Below are 22385 nucleotides of genomic sequence, written 5' to 3' on the forward strand. Positions count from 1 at the left end.
TTTACTGGGTGGATGGAGAGCTTTGAGGGGGGTAAGAAAAGGTGTTGGAAGTAAGGAGGGTATCTACTGAGGAGAAAAATACAGACTGGCTTCCAAAAACCCTGTGTTTGTCCCCAAGTTCTGCATACTATGACACTTTCCCAAGCTCTGTGTTTGATCAGCCAGGACATCTCTGACTAGGAGAGGAGTCGAGATCCATCACACCCCTTATTCTGTGCATTGTGCTATAAATAGATCGAACATCGTGTTCTTTGGTGTTGGAAAAGATTAAACGATAGAGTGCATCTGAAATGATGTTCTGTGGCTTTAATGGTGCCAAGAGTAAGGTAGGATTAAAAGGAGAGCCACAGAGGAGGGGAGGGGAAACTTTCATCTCTGGAAAGTAATGAAGATGCCCAAAATAAGATCAAGGTCTGACTGGAAGTGGTTCTATCAAATTATATAGGAGTATAATGAGTTCTACCCTATCTGATTTCCATATGCAGCTCTGTATCATCTCCCCCAAAGCAAAAGTGACAGAGTACTTAAACTTGGCTCCAAAGCTGTCTAATGTGAAGAAGGGAAGTCCAAGCACGTGCACTTTGTTTCTTAGGGAAAAACAGGTTAAGAGGACAGGAAGATGATCTGCAGAAACTAACTTATCTCAGTGCTGCAACTCCACTGCCTGTCCCAACAGCCAGACAGAACGATGGAATGATGGCATGATGGCCAGCAGAATAACCACCAGTAGTTATTATATGGGCCATTTGCTTTTCAAACAGCCATTATCCCACCCTGTGCTCAAACACCTGTAATAAGCCCAAGCCCTGATTTGGCAGCCCAGCCTGCTGCCAGGCGCTGTTAAAGATGCCATATCAGCTTCCCAGAGCCAGAAGCAGGACAGATGCTCAGCACTGCCTGATTACACTGAGAAAAGCACCCCACCAACAGCAGATTTATTTAATTTCTTGCCCACTCTATTAGTTTTTCAATGCCTTTTTTTAACATGAAGAATTCTCCACTTGCTGCTTGGCAAGGGAGAAGCACCACGGCAGGGAGCAGAGCGAGCTCCACAGATGAAGGCTTCATCCATTCCAAGCTACATATGTGCTCCGAGTTCCCACTTGAAAGTACAAATTCAAGTCTCTGCTGGATTTCTTTCTGAATTTTAGGTTAAAATTAGCCAAAAGGTACCACAGACCAGCCAATTTTGGGAAGGTGAGAACATAACCTCAAGAAAATACTTCTTGTTATGCCATCCTCTAAGCTCTGTTAAGTCTGCTGAAACCCTTGTTTAACTGTGCAATCTGCTTGTTATCTCTTCCACACCCTGAAGTATTTCCATCTAGAGCTTAAGTTCAGGCTCAAACTAGCAAGGGATGCAGACAAACGCAGGGAAACCAAGCACTTACTGTACCACTGCAGCATTGCACCTCAGAAACAGAGCTCAGATGAGAAGTGTTCTGTCACAAACAGCTTCACTTCAGCCTGAGAAGTGGCTCCTGCAGCCCTGGGCTCGCTGCAGCACTCAGCTACAGCTCTACTCCTATTGGAGCTACTCACTGCTCAGGAAGGACGATGTGAGGTGCTGTTAATAACCCAGTGCAGCCACATTTCCTATGGGAAATGCTTTTACTGGGGTTTTAGCCAGTAAATTATGGAGCAGAGCATCTCCTAAGAGAAAAAGCTGAGAGCATTTAGGACTCAGCCTAAAGAAGAGAAGGCTTGAGGGGTCCTATCAACATACACACATACCTGGAGGGGGGGCACAATGACTCAGCCAGGCTCTCCCAGCAGTGTCCAGCAAGGGGACCAGAGGTGATGGGCACACAGCACAGGAGGCTCCATCCAAAAATCAGGAAACACATTTCCACTGTGAGGGTGACCGAGCACTGGCACAAGCAGTCCAGGAAGACTGTGGAGTTTCCATCCTTGGAGCTGTTCAGAAGCCACCTGGACATGGTCCTGGGCAACTGGTCAAGGATGCACTGCTTGAGCCAGGGTTTGGACCAGATGGCCTCTGGGGCTCCTTCCAACCTCAGCCATTCTGGGAAGGATAACAACCAGAGCTGGTTACATCTCTGGCCCAACAAGGGAGGAGCAGACACAGGACCTGGACACGTAGTACCTGCCATACGTGTGCTCCAGCCACGTCCTTCCAGTACAGGAGATCTGGAACGCTGAAGATCTCTGGCAAATGTGAAATCATGTCATAGGTTGTAACTTAATAGTGGACTTTATCACATAAATCAGGAGTGAACATTATCTTCATAAGAACGAGATGAAAATCATTAATAAATAATAATTAGCTGTTTCCTGGGCCTGCCATCTGGTAAGCCTTTTTCCCAGCCAGCAGCTCCTGCTCCTCGTGCTTCTCCAAAGCAGCTAAAAGATGAAGACAGGCTATCCTTCCTCCCTTGTCAGTCCCTTTGGGAAACACAGATACCCAGGATGCTGACAGCCACTTACATCACCCTCTCCACTGTACCTCAGCACCTCACACATGTACAGGGCTTCACTGCCCATCCTGCTTACCCCAGGTCTGCGGCTTCTTCAAAAGCAGTGAGGAGCCAGAAGTTCCTGAGACCTGCCTTCCATCCTGCTCTCAAACACGTGGGCTCCTAGATAACCAAATTAATCACTCTAACCTGTAAGTGGCTGTCATTAGTATTATTATTTTCATCACATAAATTATCTTCCAGATTAGGTCATATGCATTTTGAGCTCCTGTGGTTTCCTAGCAACTCCTCTCACCGCTCCACACGCAGACACACTGTGCCCTTCTCCTTCCTTTTATAGCCTCACACAGGGGTTATGCTCAGTACTGGTGATCTCAGGCCTGGCCCTGATGACCTTTAGTCTGTCACACCCTCAGGATGCGATGCAAAGGCAGCTATCCCCTCCCAAAGACACTTAAACCCCTTGTTACTGTCAGGCATCCTGTGTGAACACACAACACGTAGCTGAGCACCCCGCAAAGCCTGTGCCACGGGACAGATCCTCCCCGAGCAGGACACACACAGACTGCACAGGAAAACACCAGCCAAGGGCTCAGACTTCTTTCTAACCCAACGTGGGAAAGTGTCTGGAGGGCCAAACCAATTTTAGGAACCAATTTTAATTAACTTCTGTAGCTGAGTTAATCAACAGATCTACCAAGTTTAATCACGATGGGGGCAGAGAGTCAGGCGGTGTGACTACCCTGGAAAGCCTTTTGTGTTGGGACAATAGGATTAGCTGCTGTCCTGCCCCACTGACATTTTTTAAAATAACAGCATCTGTTCCAAACTACAAAAGCTGTGGGGCTTAATTATTTAGATAGCCAGTGGCCCTGCTCAAAGAAGAGAAGAGAACAGACCTCAGAAAGGAGCCATCTCCAGTCCCCATGGAGTACAGCTATTAATATTTGATCCCCAGCTAGCCTGGAGGCAAAGGGAAGAATGTTCATTACAGGAGCCCAAGACTGAATCCACTTTATCCACCGACTGAACAGAGGAGGATGAAGCCTTTCCTGCTACAGGTGGGGTGGGTGAGGTGGAGCTCTTGTGATTCCTGAGCCAAGGCGCAGATGCTCTGTGGAGCACAGGAAGGAAGTGGAAGCTGTCTGTGGATGCTGTCACTGGATCCACTGCCCAGTCCTGGCTGGGGACAAGATCAGATCCTTGCAAAGGGCCAGGAACAGACACACAGACTTTCTTGCAAATAGGAGAAATAAATATAAGAAGTGTGATTAACAGGCACAGAGAGGCAATGCCATGGAACTGGGGAAGGGAACATCCTTCAAGCCCTCATCCCCACCTCTCCCCAGCTCACCCAGCACTCCAGGTTCTGCTCCCGATTACAGTCCCAGACCCAGAGCAGCAGTCTGGGAAAGTCCTCAGAGCAACTGACACTGACTTGAGATCTTAATGTTAAAACCGGACAAGGAAATCCAGGTGGAGTATTGAAAAGAAGGTCCATCCTGGACACCCCCACTCTGGGCTGTGAAAAGAGGACCCACCTTTCAGCCTGGCCATGGTCTGTGTCACCTCATTAAAGCTGCAAACTCATACCCTGAACGTGTCTTTGCCTGAGAAATTGTCTGCTTAAGCAGAAGCTCTGAAGGTTAAACAAATCTTTCAAGTGTCAAGGGCCAGGGTCACTCACACATGTACAGTAACAGAGCTCCTGGAATTATTACCCTCTCTGGACCCACTGCAGCTATTTGCCTCTTGGCTTTGCTCTCCCTACAGCGTATTCCCATTAGCACCTCTAATTAGAAAGGCAAAAATCACGAGTTCCATGTTATTTAAAAGATTATGCAGCATTTTAAGCTACAGCACAATGTAATTATTTTTTAATAGCCGCAGCTATTTCATGTATTTACTTTTAATGGTGTTTGAGTCATAAATTAACAGTAGAAAAGAAAAAGGCAAATCAGCACTTGACAGAGAAGCAGGCAGCAGCCGAGGAGAAAAGCCTGAAATGCTAAAAACTGCTCTGGAAGGAAGGGAGCTGCCTGTGTTTTCCCTGTTTGCTTTATTCTGGGCTGCTTTTTATCAGCTAACTGGTCCCCTTGGAGGTCAGGGATAAATAAAAACAGGAGTTAAGTGTCTGTGTTACTGCAGAGTGACTTCGGTCAGTCTGTCAAGAGAGGTGTATTTACAGGCAGAGCTCTCAGATACCAGAGTTAATAAACCTGTGCTGCCACGGAGGACAGTCCCCCACCATGGCAGAGCAGGTGTCACTGTGCTGCTGGCTGCCACACAGGCAGAGCAAGTGACACTGTGAGTGTCACAGCACCGAGCCGAAAGACAAGGAGGGGGTTTCAACTGCCAAGTGTGTTAGAGAGAAGGTGAGCCATGGAACACACGTGTGGAGCACGAGCACACTGCCAGGTCACACCACCGTCCCATGGTGGGAACACACCCAGGACAAGTGTCTCTGGTTCTTGTGCATCTCACCCCAAAACAGGACTTTTGTTCATCCTTTCAAAAGTTCAGTCTGCAGAGCCCCACTTCTCCCCCTGGAGAGGCTCTTAGTGCTCTGTGGCAGGTGATGCTCCTCAGACACACGTGTTCCTCCAGCTCCTGGAGACAGACCCGGGCTACCTGTCCTCAACAGCCCCTTGTCCCACCGGCATCCCCCAGTATTCCCCCTCCCCCCCGCAGCTTCCCCAGGCACTGTGAGAACCCGGCGTTTCCTCCATCCCAGCACAGCCCCGACCAGGCCGTGTGCCGAGGTGTAACCCCAGCTTGTTTCCTCCCCTGCAGAAAGCCCGGCTGGCCAGGATCCGCGTGGCCAAGACAGGCAGCTCCAACGCCTACCTGCACAGCAAGCGCAACGGCCTCCTCAACGAAGCCCTGGAGCTGACGGTGAGTGCAGAGCCAGCAGCTCCCTCTGCAGCCCTCGGGAAGCTCCCCATCCCCACTCCCCATCCCCTCCCCTCGCTCAGCATGGCACTGTGCTGTAATTACCCTCTCTTGTACTGTACCAACCCTGGGGATGGGCAGCTGGGATCCAGCTGCCAGACTGGATGGGAGGAAGGAGCTTCCTTGGGCTCCTCCTTGAGCCAGGAAAGGATCTGACCTCCCAGGAACAGCCAGGTTCCCAGTTCCCTTGAAGCTCTGGGCAATGGAGCTGTACTGATTTATACCACCCAGGGTCTGCCCACACTGTAAAGATCCACTCTCAACACATTCATTGCCAAGACCCCTCTAACCCAGGCTATCCAATCATGCTCAGCAGGACAAGCAAGCATTCCCTGCTCCCCATTTCAGTTTGGTGGGGGGTCTGTTTCTAACTGAAATGTCTCTGGAGGCTATTGCTGTTTCACCTGTGTCAGATTGCTCAGCAGAATCAGTGACAGTGGTTATTACATTAAACCTGACCAGGATCAGAGCAGTTCCACATGAAGCATGGGTTGGGAAGGTAGGGTACCCGGATCAGTTTGTTCTCCCCTCCAAAACAAGTTGGATCCTTCTGACTGCACATCCAACGTTGTCTCCTGCTCTGCAAACAGCAGAGACACCCAGAAAATCTGTTTCTTGAACCATATGTTGCCCTTGAGCAGTTCAAGAGGAGTTTCTTTATCAGGAAAGAGAGCAGCAGACTGGTCACACTGGGTCCAGAGCCTTATCCCCATACAGAAAGGCTCTGGACTGGGATGCCAGCTCAGCCAAGGTTCTGCTCTCTCACTACCCAGGAACACACAAAACTTTGACTGCAAATCTAACACTTCATTTTGAGCTTTACATTTCTGGGTTTTAAAAACACCAGAAGAGCTTAGCAGGGACACTCAGCTTGCACTTGATCTTCCAGCCTGTCATCCCTACAAGAATCTCCTCGCTTCCCTTGTCATCCAAAACTCCCTGCCAAGACCACTCACGGAGGAGCAGCTGACGCACCAGTGCTTAAGTCCAAACTGCACAAGGTTGAGGGAAATATTTGGCTGAATGGGCTCAGTTCCTGGCTCCTGCCCAAAGATAACTGGAAGAAGGGTCATTTGGTTGGCTACAAGCTACTGTAGACACAGGAAAGGAAACAAAGACTGCCAAGGAGGTTCTAGAGGATGTTTTGTTACCCACTAATAATTGAATGTAGATATATAGTAGCACCTAGAGCAGGTCTCCCCTAGCTTTCCTGGGTGCAGGTTGATTTCTGGTGGGCTTCCAGCTCTAAATCCCAACACAACCTGTCCACAGCCCAGCGAGATCCACAAGTCTGGCTTAGAAAAGCCCATATACATGGTGTACATTTGTATTACTGCTGTACACCTAAATATCCACACCCTAAGGAATGTGCTGCTGAAATAGTCATAAGCAGAGGGTGTGGGGAAGGGAGAATTCCCATCCACCCCTGACATTGAGGAACACCACAGTTTACTAAAGCAAGACACTTGCCAAAGGCACACCTGGCATCTGCATGAGGACCAGAAAACAACCTCTGGCTACCTGAGGACCAGCCTCATACCCCAGTCAAGAGGCTGAGACACATCCCTCCATCTGCAGGTAGTGGCATTAATTACAGAGCTGCTGTGCATCCTTTGCTGTAAAGCTACACACGACCAGCTCAGCTCCACATGCAAGATTTTCCATCCCTGCATTTTGTGGCAAGAGAACAAACTCTTCCCAAGAGCACAACGTGTGAATGGCAGCACAGGCTAGCCAGCCAGATTCTTGGAGCTGTGAAGAGCGAAGGAACGGGACTTCTGCAGTTGCTATATTAGGGACCAAAACATAATCTACACACTGGGAGTATCTGCTGGTCAAATTAGTATCAAACTGCTTCCTCAGGCAGGTACACATCCCGTTTTGGTACCTTGCCCAGGACTCATGCTAACTTTAATGGACTTCACGTGGCCAGGCTGCCATAGGGCTGGTTTGTTACCCAGCAGTCACTCCAATGGCAATTACTACATGGCCAGGACGAGGTATCATCTCCTCCATCATTAGCAATCACGCAGCACCGTGATCAAGGTGTAATTGTCTTACAAGAGCCCAGCAGATTGCCCAGCAGCCTGACACCTCCGGGGTCTGCCCAAGGAGAGCACCTGCCCTGAGCCCACCCGGCTGCTCCCTTACATGCTGCTCAAGACTCCCCACCCTGCGCCAGAACGGCCCTTCATTAGCACCAGAATGAACACACTGACACCATCTTTCAAGGGAACAGCGTGTCTCCAGCCTGCAGCCTCACATCAAAGCCAAGAAAAGGCTTTATCCAAGGGCAGCAGCAGGATGGAGTTCTGTTCCTAGCAAGGATACAGACTCCTGCTCTGCTCCTAGCAGGGCTACAGACTCCTGCTTCAGGGACCTGCATCTGTGGCATTTTGCACTTGCCACGCAGTGCTCAGACCGTTCTCTTCTCATTTACAGAGATCTTGAGCAGGCTTTATGTCAGAAGTGCTCAAGGGAAGCGAGCTGCTTCCAATGGCAGCAGCCTCCATATCCTCTTAGCACTAATCTCCCTGTGCAGCCAGCTGAAGCTCCTTTTAGCTGAAGCACTTGGAGCTGTGGAACCTCAGGACAGGCAGTTGTGAGGTCTTGTGCCTTCCCAGGAGCAGAATCTGCTCACCCACAGAGCATCCCAGCCGTTTCCCAGGAAGGGATGCTAACCACCAAACCACCTCGGGTCACCAGCATCCAATTTCTGTGCTGAAGCACAAAGTAGAAGAGGTAAAGGGGAAGTATGTTGGACTTCAGAACTGACACCACAGAGTGTTTCACTCTCCCTCCAAGCCACCAGCAGTTCACTGAATGCCTTCCAAGAACAAAATGAATGGTAGCTGGCATCAAATCCTTGCAAAACTGGCATCCCAGCTGAAAAGACAAACCACCTCCTCTCCTCTCCCCGCCACCAGCTTCCCATTACAGCCAGACTCTTCTAATGAAGACACAGGGTTTGTTTGCCTGCAGTAACACAGGTACCACCAATGCAGCCTCCATAGGTAACCATTCCTCAGCAGTACTATCCAAATGCCAAGCAGCTGCGATGCTGGCACTCCCCCTGTCCTAGGGCAGCAGTTCCTGCTCTGGGTGCTTGCTGTGCTCTCTGTTTCTGAAAACACCAAGCTGACTGGACAAAAAGCAGAAGGAAGATAAGGTATCAGCCAGTCACACTCACTGATGCTGCCTTTTAACCCTGGGCACTGCCATCCCTCCATCCATCCCCCCTTCAGCAGCAAGCCCAGCCTGGGGCTGGAAGGCAGATGCTGAGTGGTGCTGCCAAAGTTTAACAGTTGGCTTCAGGCTGCTGCCAGAGGTCCAGGAGCTTTACCTTTCCTTTCAGATCCCACTTAAATCTCCTCTCAGGGAGCTCTCATAAAAAGATACTGTTTGCAAGATGTGCTCTTTCCCTCTCTTTTCTCAGTGCTGTAGTGCAGCACCGGATTTGCTTCAGGGCGTGAAAGGACCTTCATGGGAAACATTCCAACAGGACTCCACAGAGTCAGTAATCTGGCCCTGCTTGTTGTGTTAGCTCACCAGGACTGTTAATAAGAAAAATAGAACCAAGTTTTTTTTTTTTAAGGTCACTTCTAAAAATACCTCTGGGAAGGCTCCATCCTCCAAAACAAAAGGAACAAAAAAAATATCCATAACCTGCCTCAGATACGTTCCCCCAGGAGTCTATTAAGCCTGTGTACAGTCAGTCAGCTTTCCTAACACACCAGTTCAGCTGCGGTTTGGCATCTGTCAGAGTGATTCCTGCACTTAAGGATCACAGAACCATCCTGGAAAAGGCATCCAGAGGATGCAGTGAGCCACTGGGACACATGGGTGTGGTTAGAAGTGATGCTTTCAGCATAGCTGCACTGGAGACGTTGAGAGCAACACACAATACCTTGGCACTTTGGCCAGGACGCTCTGCCACATCTCCCATCCCACCCATCTTCTCTCTCAGACAGTTCAGTGCTGCTGGGTCACGTCAGGTCACACATCAGGTCTGGACAGTCAGATTTCAGTATTACAGAAGGCACCAGGCAGCCCTCCCTTACTGGCCCTGGGGAAACGCTTTACAACACCTAATTGATATTTTAATGTGTGTAATTGTCTTTAAAAACACAAATCATCACAGACACACACAGAATAACGTGTCAGGAAAGCACAGAGACTTTCAAAATCAGGAGCTTAAGCAGCAGTAGTAAGAGAAGATCCTTAACTACCCAGATCATAAATCTGTCACCACAGAACAAAGAAGCGAGAAGCATAATCCCAGCTCTCAGACAGCACAGAAACTCCCCAAACACCCCCCAGGGCTTCTTTCCTTTCCACTTCTGAGGAGCACCAGACCACCAGCCCACAGGATAAGACACACACTGTATTTCAAGGAACAGAAGCACCAGATTCTCTACTACTGCAGAGACCAAAACCACTGAGCACAGGATTTCCCTCCTCACACCAGAGTTGACTAAATTGGCCCTAAACACAGCCTTGATGAACACTTGATACCACGCTTCCTGCACGAGCAAAGCATTACACACAGACCAAACTCAAGCTCCTGCCCTCTTACCTGCTTCTTTAGCAGCTGCTTCAAGCAGATGAAGCTCCTCAGCTCAACAAAAGCACAGAGATCAGTCTGAGACCTGGAGCTTATCTTAATCACTAATAACACCACAGACTGAGCAGCCCCTTCCCCAAACCACAACAAGCACACATACCTGATACAGAAGCTGAGCACAGACCAGCAGAAGCACCCCAGCAAGCCTGTCCCACGCAGAGTCCTTAAACTGAGCCACCACAAGCAGCTCACTGCCTCAACCCTTCCTAGGCACGGCCACTCCTTCTAATAGTTTTTCCAACCTAAATACTCCCAGCTGCACCCAGTTCCCTCCCAGGTGGCACAAGCTGCCTCCTGACTCCAAGCACAACCTACTTACAAATCCAGTAGCCCCAGGTCAGGGGGAAATGGAGGAAAGCTGGTCCCTACGTACAGGTGTTGGTGCACAAGGAGCTGAGTGGATGGTGAGATCTTTAAAACAGGCTCACCTGGTTCTGGTTCTGGTTCTGTGCTAAGTGAGGTGGGGAGGGGTGCTGCTCAGGTCATGGCACTCTGTTACTGAAATAGAAATCAGAGTAAGTCATCCTACTGAGGGAAAGCCACAAGTTGTAAGAAACTAATGAAGATGGGACCTTACTTCTCCTAGGGAACTGCTGCCACATTTCATTGCCACTGCTCAGTACTTCCCCATTTGCCATGGGTTTTGATAGGACAGTTTATATACATTAATTCCCATGTAAGCAACACCTGACTGTTCCTCCCTTCTCCCTGCCCCTCAAAGGGGGGTTACACACCTCTGGTTTGCACCTAAACCAGCCCTCAGGACCTGCTGCCATCTCACCAACAGCCATACACACCGATGTAGGGAAAGAGCAGCCCCGACTTACAGACTGCAGGCACAGAGTGGGAAATACAAGCCATCCTGTCCATGAAGAGGAGACAGAGCCAGGCATCCTGTCCCTAGAAACAGCATCACAAAGTCCAAGACATGAGGCTTGGATTCATGCTTGCTGATCTGGCGTGCAGCCGGGGCTGGGGAGGCTTTGGCAGTTACACAGGGAAGCTCCACCAGCCCCGGCTCCGCGCAGCCCTGAAGGTCAGGCAGAGCCAGGCTCCCAGCTCAGCCAGACAGCTTGTGCTGTGTCCCCTAACAGAGACTAGAGTTCAGGGCACATCTGTTGCTGTTCAAAGGTCACGTCAAGCTTAAAAGTCTTAATGCTTCTGGAATAATAAAACAGCAGAGGCTCTTTTTTTCTTTACCTTCTGGTTCCTGAGCCTTGACTTTGTGTGTCAGCAGCATCCCCCAGGCTTCCCCCCCCAGCTGGGAAATGGCTAAGAGCACACTGGTTCTGATTCAAAGCTGAGCTCCTCTCTGGCCATCCAAATTATTTAGGGAAAAAAACCAAAGGAGCCTCACAAATCCTGAGAGCTGGCAACCCTGAGGTATCTTTATGGCTGTGGAAGCTAATGCTGGTAGTTCTGATTGTTTTCATGTCTTTACACCTCTTTTGGGGTTTGGGGTTTTTTCCCCCCTTTTTCTGGCTATTTAGGGATCCACTGAAGACGAACCTCATATGACTAAAGGCACGTCCTTAATTGAGAGCCAACATCACCACCTGCTGCACTGCCTGGAAAAAACAACCGTAAGTAGCAACACAATCCTTACACCCTATTGTATCTCTGTGCCTGGCCCGGGCTTCCCAAGGGAAAGAGGTGGCTCTCTGTGAGGTGTTCTCAGTGGACCTACACACTGTGCAGGAGGGGGCTGACACTCAGCCTTCCCAGAATATTCTGCACTGGGGTAAATGCACTCCTAATTCATTGTCATCTTTAAAAGAAAATAATCATAATTCCTGTCCAAGGGATAAAGATGTGATTATCTGCTGCTCCACAGTCACCTACACCAGCCACAGGCTGTTCAGGCAGGCTCACTGGCAGGCTCATACCCGTTCTGTAGGGGGGTGAGGCAGAGCCCACACACAGGGTGCACACTGGTAACTTCTTCAGTGCTTCTGGAAGGGAACTACACTGCATTTGTCTTGTGCTGTCAGTCACACATCACACGTACTCATCCCCTGCGCTAACGAGTAATGAAGGACAGTTCTGCTGCCTTAAGAGGGAGATGCTGTCGGTGACTCGAAACTACCCAGTCACCAGTGCCAAGAGACTGGGAAAAATAACCTTTAGCCCTTTCTCTGGCACAGAGCAGATGAACTCTGTAATGGGTTTAAAGGCTGCACGAACCTTTGCTCGCTCACTACGGTGCTGGGCACAAGAGCAGGTAGTGTGTCTCAAAGCCAGCCAAGCAGTTTCTGTGGCATGACTTCTCTGTTTGCATCATGGGAGGTGCTGGGAGTGAGAATTCTATCCTTCATCAAGTGACTCTATATGCAGAGGTCTCTTGGAACATTTCAGATATTTATTTGATACAAATGCTTCACTTCCAGGTTTATATAAAAGGCTCTGCAGTGAAGGGACACATTATCTATACTGTGATTCATTCTAGAAAGAATGAGGAGAGGTTAACACTTGAAATATTCATGCCTTTTTCTATCTGCATCCATCATCAAACGTACTTTTGATTTCTGACTTGCAAGAGCTCTCCTGTAGATAAATCACCTCCACTCCCACAGTTTGGCTTACTCTGGAGCAAGCCCACTTAGGCTGCAGCGATACACTGGGAGACAAGGACTGGCTCATCGCAGTGACCAGTGCAGCTGGTTTATCCTAAGGAGCTGTAAAGGTCACCACCCCAAGGACAGGGAGCCGATTCTTCCTGTATCAATGACCACTGGATTGATTTCATAAGACTCATCTTGCCTTTATTTCCAGCAGTTCTGGATGTTACATAACAAGCAGACATTTCGCAATCTGACTCTTTGGTTTAGAACTTGAGGCTTAAAAGCTTCACAGCTATGGCCCATGTTTCTCAGGAATACTTTCATTTGGAAGCTTTAACAAACTGGCTGAAGCAAACAAAAGCTGACAAACCTGCCTCCAGGGCCCAGCCTTATATGGCCCAGGCATTGCACAGGCTTATCAGGACATCTCTAGGAGCAGCAGGACTTGCTCCGTTACTCATGAGCTGGTTAGGGTGCTGGGTGGCCAAAGCATATCCTAATTTGGGGATGGATTAGTCCCCCTCACTAACAAAGCTAGACTGCCTCCAGCACACAAGCCTGCTCAGTGTCTCAGTGGTTGGAAATGTTCCAAACATGGCTTGTTTCAGCAAAGAGTGGCAATAATGGTGATACTTTGAATTTTGATTAAAACCCAGAGCGAGACTCCGCACAACCTTTCATGTTTTGCAGCCAGGTATCACCACGGTGTTGCCTCCATCAAACCACGTAGCAAATTTGGATGCAGGTCTGAAATTCCCAACTAGCTGGTGTGGAAATACAGTAGCTGTATTCTATTACACCACCACACACAACCCTTCTCCTCCCAAAATCACAGTAAAAGAGTCTTTGAACACTGAAGAGTCATTTTGTGAGCAAGTTGCAGGAATGGAATGAGGAATGTACCGTGGTTGCAAACGTGTTTCAATGGGCAATTCACCTTTCCCTGAGCTAGGCAGAAGGATTCTAAAAGCACATTCTCTATTGCCACGCTCTCTGCGTCACTGGCGTGCAGCCTTACAATCGACTGGCTGTGAATAGCTCACAGATCTGGTGTGTCAGATGACAAAGTGACCCTGAAGTGCTTCTAGCTGCCACCACAGAGGTTACTTTCTCATTGTAACACAACAGATGGAGTTTGTTCAAACAGAAGATTTTCTTTCCACTCGTTCCGGCTCCCGGACTGAGTTAAGGAGGTTCACATGCCACGTGGCATGGAAGCCAGTCCTTCAACCCGAACCTTTCTCCTGCACTGCCACAATGGGGTCACAGCCCATGTCCACTGGTGACCCAGTGGCCACGCAATTCCCATCCGCTACTTGTGAATCAGCAGCTGAAACTCTATTCCTTTGCCTTCAGCTCTCAAAAGATCAGAGTAATAAAGCTGTTGCCAGTTCTGTTCCATTTCCAAGATCACTAAGGCTGCAAAGCTCCAGCATGAGAAGGAAGGCACAAAGGGGTCTGATTCAGGCAAGGCTGGGGAAGGAGAAGGTCCGATTGCCCATTCAAACGTGAGCGAGTTGGCTGGAATGCGAGAGATGCGATGCTGGGACTAAACTTCTGAATGCTGGAATGGACAATCAATTGTGTTCTTATCTTTTGTTGGCATGTTGTCCCGTAGGGATTGTCCTATCTTGTGGATGATCCCCTGTTATCTGTACGAACTTCCACCATCAAGGTATTTCCTTTTTAATTCAATCTGTTTTCTCTGTGGTCTCTGTGACGTGTCTGGAGAGTGTTTGCTTCCTTTCTCGTCCCTGGTCTCGTCCGTGGGAGTCTGTGCACGTGGCTCGTGTTGGCTGTCCAGTGCTCTTGTCTCCTGTGGGTCGTTAGTTGTTCCAATGAAACCCGATGGCTGCCTTCACCATGGCTGCTTTTGTTTCCCATCCTTTCCGATGCTGACAGGGACTGGATAAGTTACATTCACTAGAGCTACTCGGGCACACACACAGAAGAGCTCTTTCTTTCAGGATTTCTTGCTCCTTAGCACAAAAGCTCTTTGCAGATTCAGGTTTCTCAGTTGCCTCCCCCCCTGCATACCCCCTCACCTCCACGTTTCTTTCCCCCCAGCTAATAGCACCCACCGAACCGCAGGTATGCTTTGCACCCAGCTGCCAAGGCAGGCGAGTTACACTGTGTGTCAGGATGGTCATCCAAACGTGATATCCAGGCACAAAGAGGAGCATCCACCTCCCTCTGGGGTTCCATAACTGGTGGCGTTCCAGACTTTCTGAAGCCACTTCTGGAATCCAGGATTCTGGCACAATACAGTAACCATCTCGGGCAGCACGAGCCAGGCAGCATGGCCAGGCTGCCCTGCTTCTGTCACTGCAACAGCCTCGCTTACTCCCCTACCGATGCTGGAGAGCAGAACCCTCTCGGTTGCAGTGAGCGAAGGGGCAGAGTTCTTTCTCTCTAAGCTCTGCCTCGTGCCATTACGTTTAGGTGCAGAGGCAGAGAGCACCTTACACAGTCAAGGGGCTGACACAACCTAGCTAAAGGTGCTGTTAAAACCGACTGCTGTGGGGCCAAAGCTGTTGGTGTCACCAGGGGGTAACGCTGCTGTTTTCTGCCCTGCCAGAACCACGAGTTCATAGACGAGCAGCTCTTCGAGCAGAACTGCATGGAGAGCTCGATGCAGAATTACCCCTCTTCTCGGAGCCCCTCCCTCTCCAGCCACCACGGGCTGACCACCTCCTGCTGTTCTCGCCGCAACAAGAAGACCACCCACCTTCCCAACTCCAGCGTGCCCGCCACCCGCCTCCGGAGCATGCAGGAGCTCAGCACCATCCACATCCAGTGCAGTGAGCAGCCCTCCCTTACAACAAGGTACAGTAAGTAGGCTCTCAGCTGCTACGTGCTGCATGCAAACCTCTGATGTGTGTTCCCCACCTAACGCTCTTGCAAGCCTGTTCCCCAGCCAGGGAGAGGGGTCTAACACTGGGAGCAAGCTTTGTTTCCCTCCTCCCAAGGATGGAGGCTCCCAGCCGTTCTGGGGAGAACCTGGCCAAAGCTGGACTTAGTGCAGCCTTTCTTGGACACAGGGGAACCGAGTCCCACTGACAGCTGCCTGGGTGCCGATCACACAGGGAGGAGCCAGCAGTTCCCAGCTGTGAGCCCCTCTCCACAGCTGGCACAGGACCCCTTCACAGCCTACCTCCCAGACAGCCCAATACTTCCAAGCCCTTACTGGGAGCAGGCAAAGACACCTGGGCTAACCACTGGCAATAGCTGCTAGGGCACCCATGCTCTGATGCCGTCTGCCAGGGACACTCACGTCACTGCTCTTCATTGGCCAGAAGTCTGAATCACAACTGCAGGCATCCAGCACCACTGGGAAAGACAGACAGCACGATTTCACAACGGTGCCTCGGCAGCTCCCCCCTAAAACACCATCAGTGACCCAGGTTAAGCAGCAGCTCAACAGGAAACTTTGAGATTTCCATTTTATACAATGACTCGCTGAAAATCATTTATTCACCATATCTCTCTTGTAAATATTGAATTACTTTCTGAGTCCCCCTCAGCCCATTAAGTTTCTTGTGCACTGGGCTGGTTTCAAACCTACCATTTTTCTCCCTGCTCCTATCAAAGGGATCTAGAAACTGAAACAAAGCTGCCTTTAGGGCAGCAAGCGATTACTTTGTGCCAGGGTGAAGTCAGAAGGGCCCTTTGGAGAATGAATTATGAATGAGTAAGCACAAAACAAATCTCCAGCTATTGCAGTTTCACGATGACGACAGTTTAAACCGGCACCTGAAACAGTAATTCAGGAGAATGTCAAATATTCTGCCTATTTCAGTGGGTGCTAAATCAGATGCCAGTGATATTTTAAATGTCAACACTGTTATTTCACTTGCTTACCAAACTGGAAAGCTTTTAAGTTGTTTTTCCTGTGGAATGCAGCTAACTGGGTGTACTGGTTACCACTGGCAGACCCACCCAGTCCCTAAGGCTGCCCCAACTCTCAGCTTGTGGCTGAGCAGAACAGACTGAGCAGAACAGAACGGGTCCTGCCGTGTTCTTGGGATGCTCGAGCCACCCAGAGACATCCTCTCGTTGAGTCACCGAGGTAACAGCAGCAGCAGCGTTCCAACTGGGAGCTTTACATTCTGAAAGGACAGGCCTTGTGTTTCAAATGAACACGTTGGGCTGGTAATAGCAGACTCCTGTAGCTGTGCAGATGTACAGAAATCAACCTATCATTTTCCCTCTGTAATTAATTATAGGATGCAATTGATGCAGATCTAATAAGAATGCTCCCAGCTGCCAGATCCTTGAAACTACTGCAGGGAGGGGGAAAAATAGAAAAGAACAAGGGACAGTGAATTTGAAAGAGGCATTTGAAATGCAAGGAAGAGAACGTCTCTTTCTCAGAAAGAACTACCTGTGCTCTGCGAAGATGCAGTACACAGGACAGTGTATTCAGATGTCCTCCTAATTAAACTAGAATTGTGCAAGGATAGAATGGAAACACAGAATGATTTGCCCTGGGAAAAGCTGTAGCCTAACTGGGGGGGGATATTAAAAGCCTTAGTGTACTTGGGGTAGAAATAAATGATGCCTTCCAGGAGCCAGGGGAACAGTGAAGTGTCCTTAACACTGCAGTGCCCTTAGTTCAGAGGAGGAAGATGCTGACTGAGAACTACTGACCATCCCCACCCCTGCTCCTGTCTGGTTTAACCAAAACAAACCAAAACAAAGCGCCACACACTAAACTTGTTTTCCAGTCGTTCCAGTCTCAACATGAAATCAGATGATGGGCTGAGACCGAACTGCAAAGCTGCCCAGATAACCACAGCCATCATCAGCATCCCCACGCCGCCGGCGCTCACGCCAGAAGGCGAGAGCAGGCCTCCACCCAGCAGCCCCGGCCACTCCACGAACATTTCCACCACCGCCACGAGCAACATAGTCAAGGTCTCTGCCTTGTAAGACATCTCATGCAAAGAAGGAGGCTGGAAGACCGGTGCCCCTCTCCCTGCACACCTCCATGTTCCTTTCTTGCTGCAAATTGTGCCTGGACGGACCAACCTGACATTTTGTCATCGAATTAGCAACGGAGACCTAACGAGGCAGCTTTCTTCAGACTCGCGTTCATGCTGTGGACTGAGGAAGGGTTAGGAAAGGGAGGAAGAGGCTGGTTAAAGGGAAATCCTGCCCGGAGAGCGTGTTGTGCCATGGTACGGGGCAAAAGGCACCAGTGGAGGCTGGAGGGAAGGAATCATCATGGCAACAAGAGAGTCAATAAAGGAAACGGAAATATAACACTGTGTATCGCAGCACCTTTTTAAAGGTTTTTAATGGATAATATTTATTCATGAGGAAATGACTGAAAAGGTGAAAAACAATGGATTTTGTGAAATTTTTTTTTTTCTTCATGGAGCAGAACCTTTAAACCAACCAAAATTTCACATTTTTGTTTTCTTTTATAGGAAAAAAAGATTTAGACAAAGAAGCCACCTGTCACAGAAACCTATTTCCATTCCTCTGTGTGTGTGTGTGTGCGTGCGAGTGTGCAGCAGAACCACACCAGAGCAGCACCCAATTGCAAAGAGCAGGGTGTGCTTCCATGACTGGGGGGCACACTAGGGAAACCCAAGCTCGTGTTGGCACGTAACTGTGCACACGTGCACGCACACACACCCACACACACACACCTATTTCACCCTGGATGGCATTCTTTATTTAGACAATTTTGTATCCGCCTTTTAAGTCAATACAGTGCAATTGCAAACAGTGTGTTTGTCTGCTAATTATTGTCTGTGAAAACATATTTGTGAAAAAAAAAAAAAAAGAAAAAAGTTAAAAAAAGAAGACAGGCTTTACTAGAGTTTTAGTCCCACATGGGTATCTGCTTTCTATTTTTGTTATCATTTACTTGTAAGAGTGTGACTAGACTACCAGTTCTGTATTTTTAAAAAGATTAAAAAAAAAGGTAGGACTCTTTTTTAATACTGTACACACAAACAGCAGAGAATGAGAAAGCACTGAACCCAACTGCATCAAGCATTCCTAAGTCTAACAGAGGTTTCTTGTAATGTATGCCCATGCTTTTTTATTTTTGTTTTCTATATATGAATTCCTTTGCTAGCACTGGACATACAACCCATTGTAAATAGTAGCCAAAATAATGTCTGGATCTATACTTGATAATAACTAACCCCAGAGCCAAATATCTTGCATGGACAGAGAGGTATTCGGCTTTTCCACAGTCTTAGGGCTCCAGTTGCCTCATCAATGGCTTCTGGATTGCACTGATTTTAGAGGCAGACTAGGTTAGGGATGTGAGTTCTCCAGCCCCAGCACAGGAGCTATAGCATGCATCCCCTGGAGAAGGTGGAGCAGCACTGGAGTCTGGGAGCCATCTGAGGAAGTGTGGTACAGACAGCAACGTCTTTTCGCAGTCCTACACTTAGTTTGGGAAAAGTTACACACTTCTAGTCAACCAAAAACTGAAGTAACACTGTGTGGTACTGCCAAGAAGCTCATACTTCTACCTAAGCTGTGGTCAGTCCTAGCACCTCTTTCTGAGAACCTTCTAGGGGTGATTTACTGTGAGGAAATACCTGGCCCAGAAACGTAACCGATTCTCCTCCCACCACCACATAAGAAGAGTAACTCTTGTCTTCACTCTGCCTCTCTTGAGTCCCCTGCTCCCAAGCAGTGTGATCCAGGAAGGGCAGAGTGAGGAACAAAGCCACCCTCCCTTTCACGCGTCCCACGCTCTCTGGCTACTTCCTGCAGTCATGCACAAAGGCCTGCTGCAGGCCCTGCATAAAGGCCCGCCCCAGGCCCTCCACAGGCCCAGGAACGGCGACGCGCCCAACGCCTGCAGACACTAAGGGAACGGTTCAAGTCCTGTTTCGGAACAGTGATGCCACCACCACCAGAGTTAAAATCCACCCAAAGCATGTTTGAGGCTGATTCAGCAAAGGGATGAGCTTTTCTTTAAGCATCTGTCACAACCTATCCTGATGTAGTATTTATACACACATATACACGCATACACATATAACTAAATACATGTATAGATAGATAGATAGACCTACATGCTGACTTAAACACAGGAGCTAGCGACCCGCTTTGTTAGCACTCCGAGCCTGTCAGTCTGCAGAGCAGACTGGGGCGGCTGATGCATTAACTGACACCCTCCTTAGGAACATGCAACATTCCAGGACAGTCGGGCTCCGGCTGAGCCTTTGGTAGCTGCGCCAGCTTCTAGTCACGTACCCCAGTGCTGTAATATGTTACCCAAAAACTATGTTTAGTCCTGTTTTAAATTATTAAAACGCTCTGCCTTTGCTGCTTCCTGTAGGAGGTTATACTGCAGTTAATCTTGCCATGATTGAGTTTTTCTCAGTGTTTTAATTTAATCGTTCCTTTGCTTCAATGTCATTATTTGTCATCACCTGAACACCCCCACCCTTGCAGATCAGAGGCCTTGCTCGCCACCACTTGCCACCTTGCGACCTCATTTACACTGGCACAGGAGGAGGGTTAAGAGCTACCGTGCTGACAGGGTACAGTGTTCCTTCCAACGCAGGAGCCAACAATTACAGAGTCAGGGACTCAACACGGATTCTCGGTGCTGCCTTTCTTATTCCTCATTTACTGGGGAGTGGTAAACAAGCCACTTCATCTCTCTGCACCCATTTCTTTATCTGTAAATAGCAATCATGGCAGCCCTTGCCTAAAGTACTATTGGTGCGTTTAATTGCTATCAATCAAGATGCTTTTTGGAGGAAAAAAGTCAACATTAAGAGGGGGAAAAAAAAAAAAGAAAGAGAAAAGCCAGCCCTTGGGGTTCCTGGCTGGCTGCATGGGCTCAGATTGCTGAGGCAGCCACAGCCTTTGTTCTCCTCCACAGAAGAGGAATCATTGTTATCCTTGCTCACGAATACATGGCTTGCCTCTTCTACCATTAGCTTGGCAGGTGCTGCCCCATACAGTCAGTCCCTCAGCACTGATGTTCAGAGGATAAAGACAGACAAAAACGAAGGGAGTCTGAGCCTAGAGCAACAGGGCTAAAGATGTTTTTAATGGAAGCATTAGCTCCCGTTATACACTGATGTGAAGGAGACTGAGTAATGCTTCCGAAAGCACTTGAAAATATGTTTGTACAAAACCTCCCTGGATCGCCCAACACAGCTACATCCCCATTGTGAGAGCAGCATGGATTCACTGGAACAGCAAAAACAAGCATCCATTGCACCAGGGGCTGGTCAGAGTAACACAGCATCCTCAAAGGAAGTGCAGGGAAGAAGGGAAAGCATCTGCATAGAGGAGCACAGAACTGCACTACAGACACTCACTCCTACAGTAAAGGGAGGCACTTAGCTTTACTAAACCACAAGGCTCTTTATAATCTTTAAATAGCAACTGATAAACCATTACTGGGATAAGGCCAAGTCAATCCTGAAAATTCCTAGGCCAGAACTTTAAGGGAGGGATTTGGACCATGCTCTCCAGCAGTCCCCAGTACTGCTCTGTCTTACCAGCATCCCTCTCCCCGTCCCCAGGGCCACACACGTACACTGACATGGAAACACAAACCAGCACATACCCCCGCAGTCCTGGGCATTCCTGAGGCGTGTGGAAGTGGGCTTCTTCGGGTGTGGGCTACCTCTGGGAGGAGCAGCATCCCGGAATGCAGGCAGGTTCTAGTCCTGATACCTGTCCGAAAGGCAGGTGGCACAAAAGTCGGGTTAGCAAGGCTGCTCCACGAAACCTCCATAGTACGTTGGCAGTTCATTTCAAAAGCCATCCTCCTCCCCCAGTTCCTTACAACTTTTTATAGTTTTAGAACAGTTAGTTTAAAAAAATGACAAAACCAGATTGTTTGTACAAAAAGCAAGAGGAAGGGGATTATTTTTTCAGTATTTCATAAAGCAATATTTAAAGTATCAAAGGAGCAACACATTTTTCTGAGCATTTTATTTCCTTTCCAAAGCTTTTTCTGAAGGAAAAACATTTTCACAGATTTTCAGCATATTCTATTAATAGAGTTACTCTCTTCTCACCTGGCATTGGGCTGCTAATAGAAGGAATCACACCCAATTGGCAAAGCATGATGAGAAATAGTTTTCACATCTAGGCTTTGATTTCCATCTACTCTTTCTAAAATCCACCTTTTGCTTCCCTTTTCCTTAAAGATCTTAAGGACAGCCATAAAGAACAGGCTACAGATCACACCCCCTGGTACACAGTAATTAAAGAAACACAATCCATCCTCCACTAGCACAAGATCCTTCACTGCAATATATTACATGGCTCTCTCTAGATTAGACTTTAAATTCTCCAAGGAAAGGACTCCCACCGCTTCCCTGGAGAGCTCTTGCCAGACTAATAGATCTCAATGTCAAGGAGTCTCCCCTGCTGCTCAGCCATAATTCTTCCCTTATTTTTTTCTCTCCTGCTGCCATTGTACTCCCTCACACCATGGTAAATTACTCTCCTTTCCACATTGCAAGTTCGCTGCCTAACGAGCACAAGAGGAATATAAAAACCTTCTACAGCGAATTCTTATCCCAGAGGCTACTTTTGTCTGTCAAATAATTGTCGTTGCCAAAAGTGAACCGAGGAACAGGTAAACTAATAACACACGTGGCTTTAGTGTGCAATGAAGGCAATAGGTAATTCGAAATACATCCTTCTTTACATTGCCAGAAATACTAGATTTGAATCCAAGCTACTTGTTGAACCTGAACCTGTTGATAATATCCCAGTGCAGCAAACCAGTGTGTGTCATTCTAGCACAGACAGCTTGAAAATCTGATTAATACCAGCTAAAGGAAGCAATGTCTCTTCAAA

The 22385-nt window shown here is 48.5% G+C and overlaps 1 protein-coding gene across 2 annotated transcripts in view; it reads left to right on the forward strand.

The window, feature by feature from the left end:
• The window catches only part of KCND3 (potassium voltage-gated channel subfamily D member 3), a gene marked incomplete at both ends in the record, with an annotated part of 100072 nt that extends 82565 nt beyond the window's left edge, over positions 1 to 17507 (forward strand). The window contains 5 exons of one of the 2 annotated variants that reach the window (XM_084275895.1): positions 5232 to 5333; positions 11505 to 11597; positions 14194 to 14250; positions 15154 to 15401; positions 17303 to 17507. In XM_084275895.1, coding sequence (XP_084132021.1) covers positions 5232 to 5333; positions 11505 to 11597; positions 14194 to 14250; positions 15154 to 15401; positions 17303 to 17507 — 705 coding nt within the window. The remainder of the gene's footprint in view (positions 1 to 5231; positions 5334 to 11504; positions 11598 to 14193; positions 14251 to 15153; positions 15402 to 17302) is intronic. The other variant, XM_084275896.1, reaches the window with a different exon arrangement.
• Between the last annotated feature and the right edge of the window lie 4878 nt (positions 17508 to 22385).

This window comes from Gallinula chloropus (assembly GCF_964237585.1).
Source record: "Gallinula chloropus genome assembly, chromosome: 27".
NCBI classification, from domain to species: domain Eukaryota; kingdom Metazoa; phylum Chordata; class Aves; order Gruiformes; family Rallidae; genus Gallinula; species Gallinula chloropus.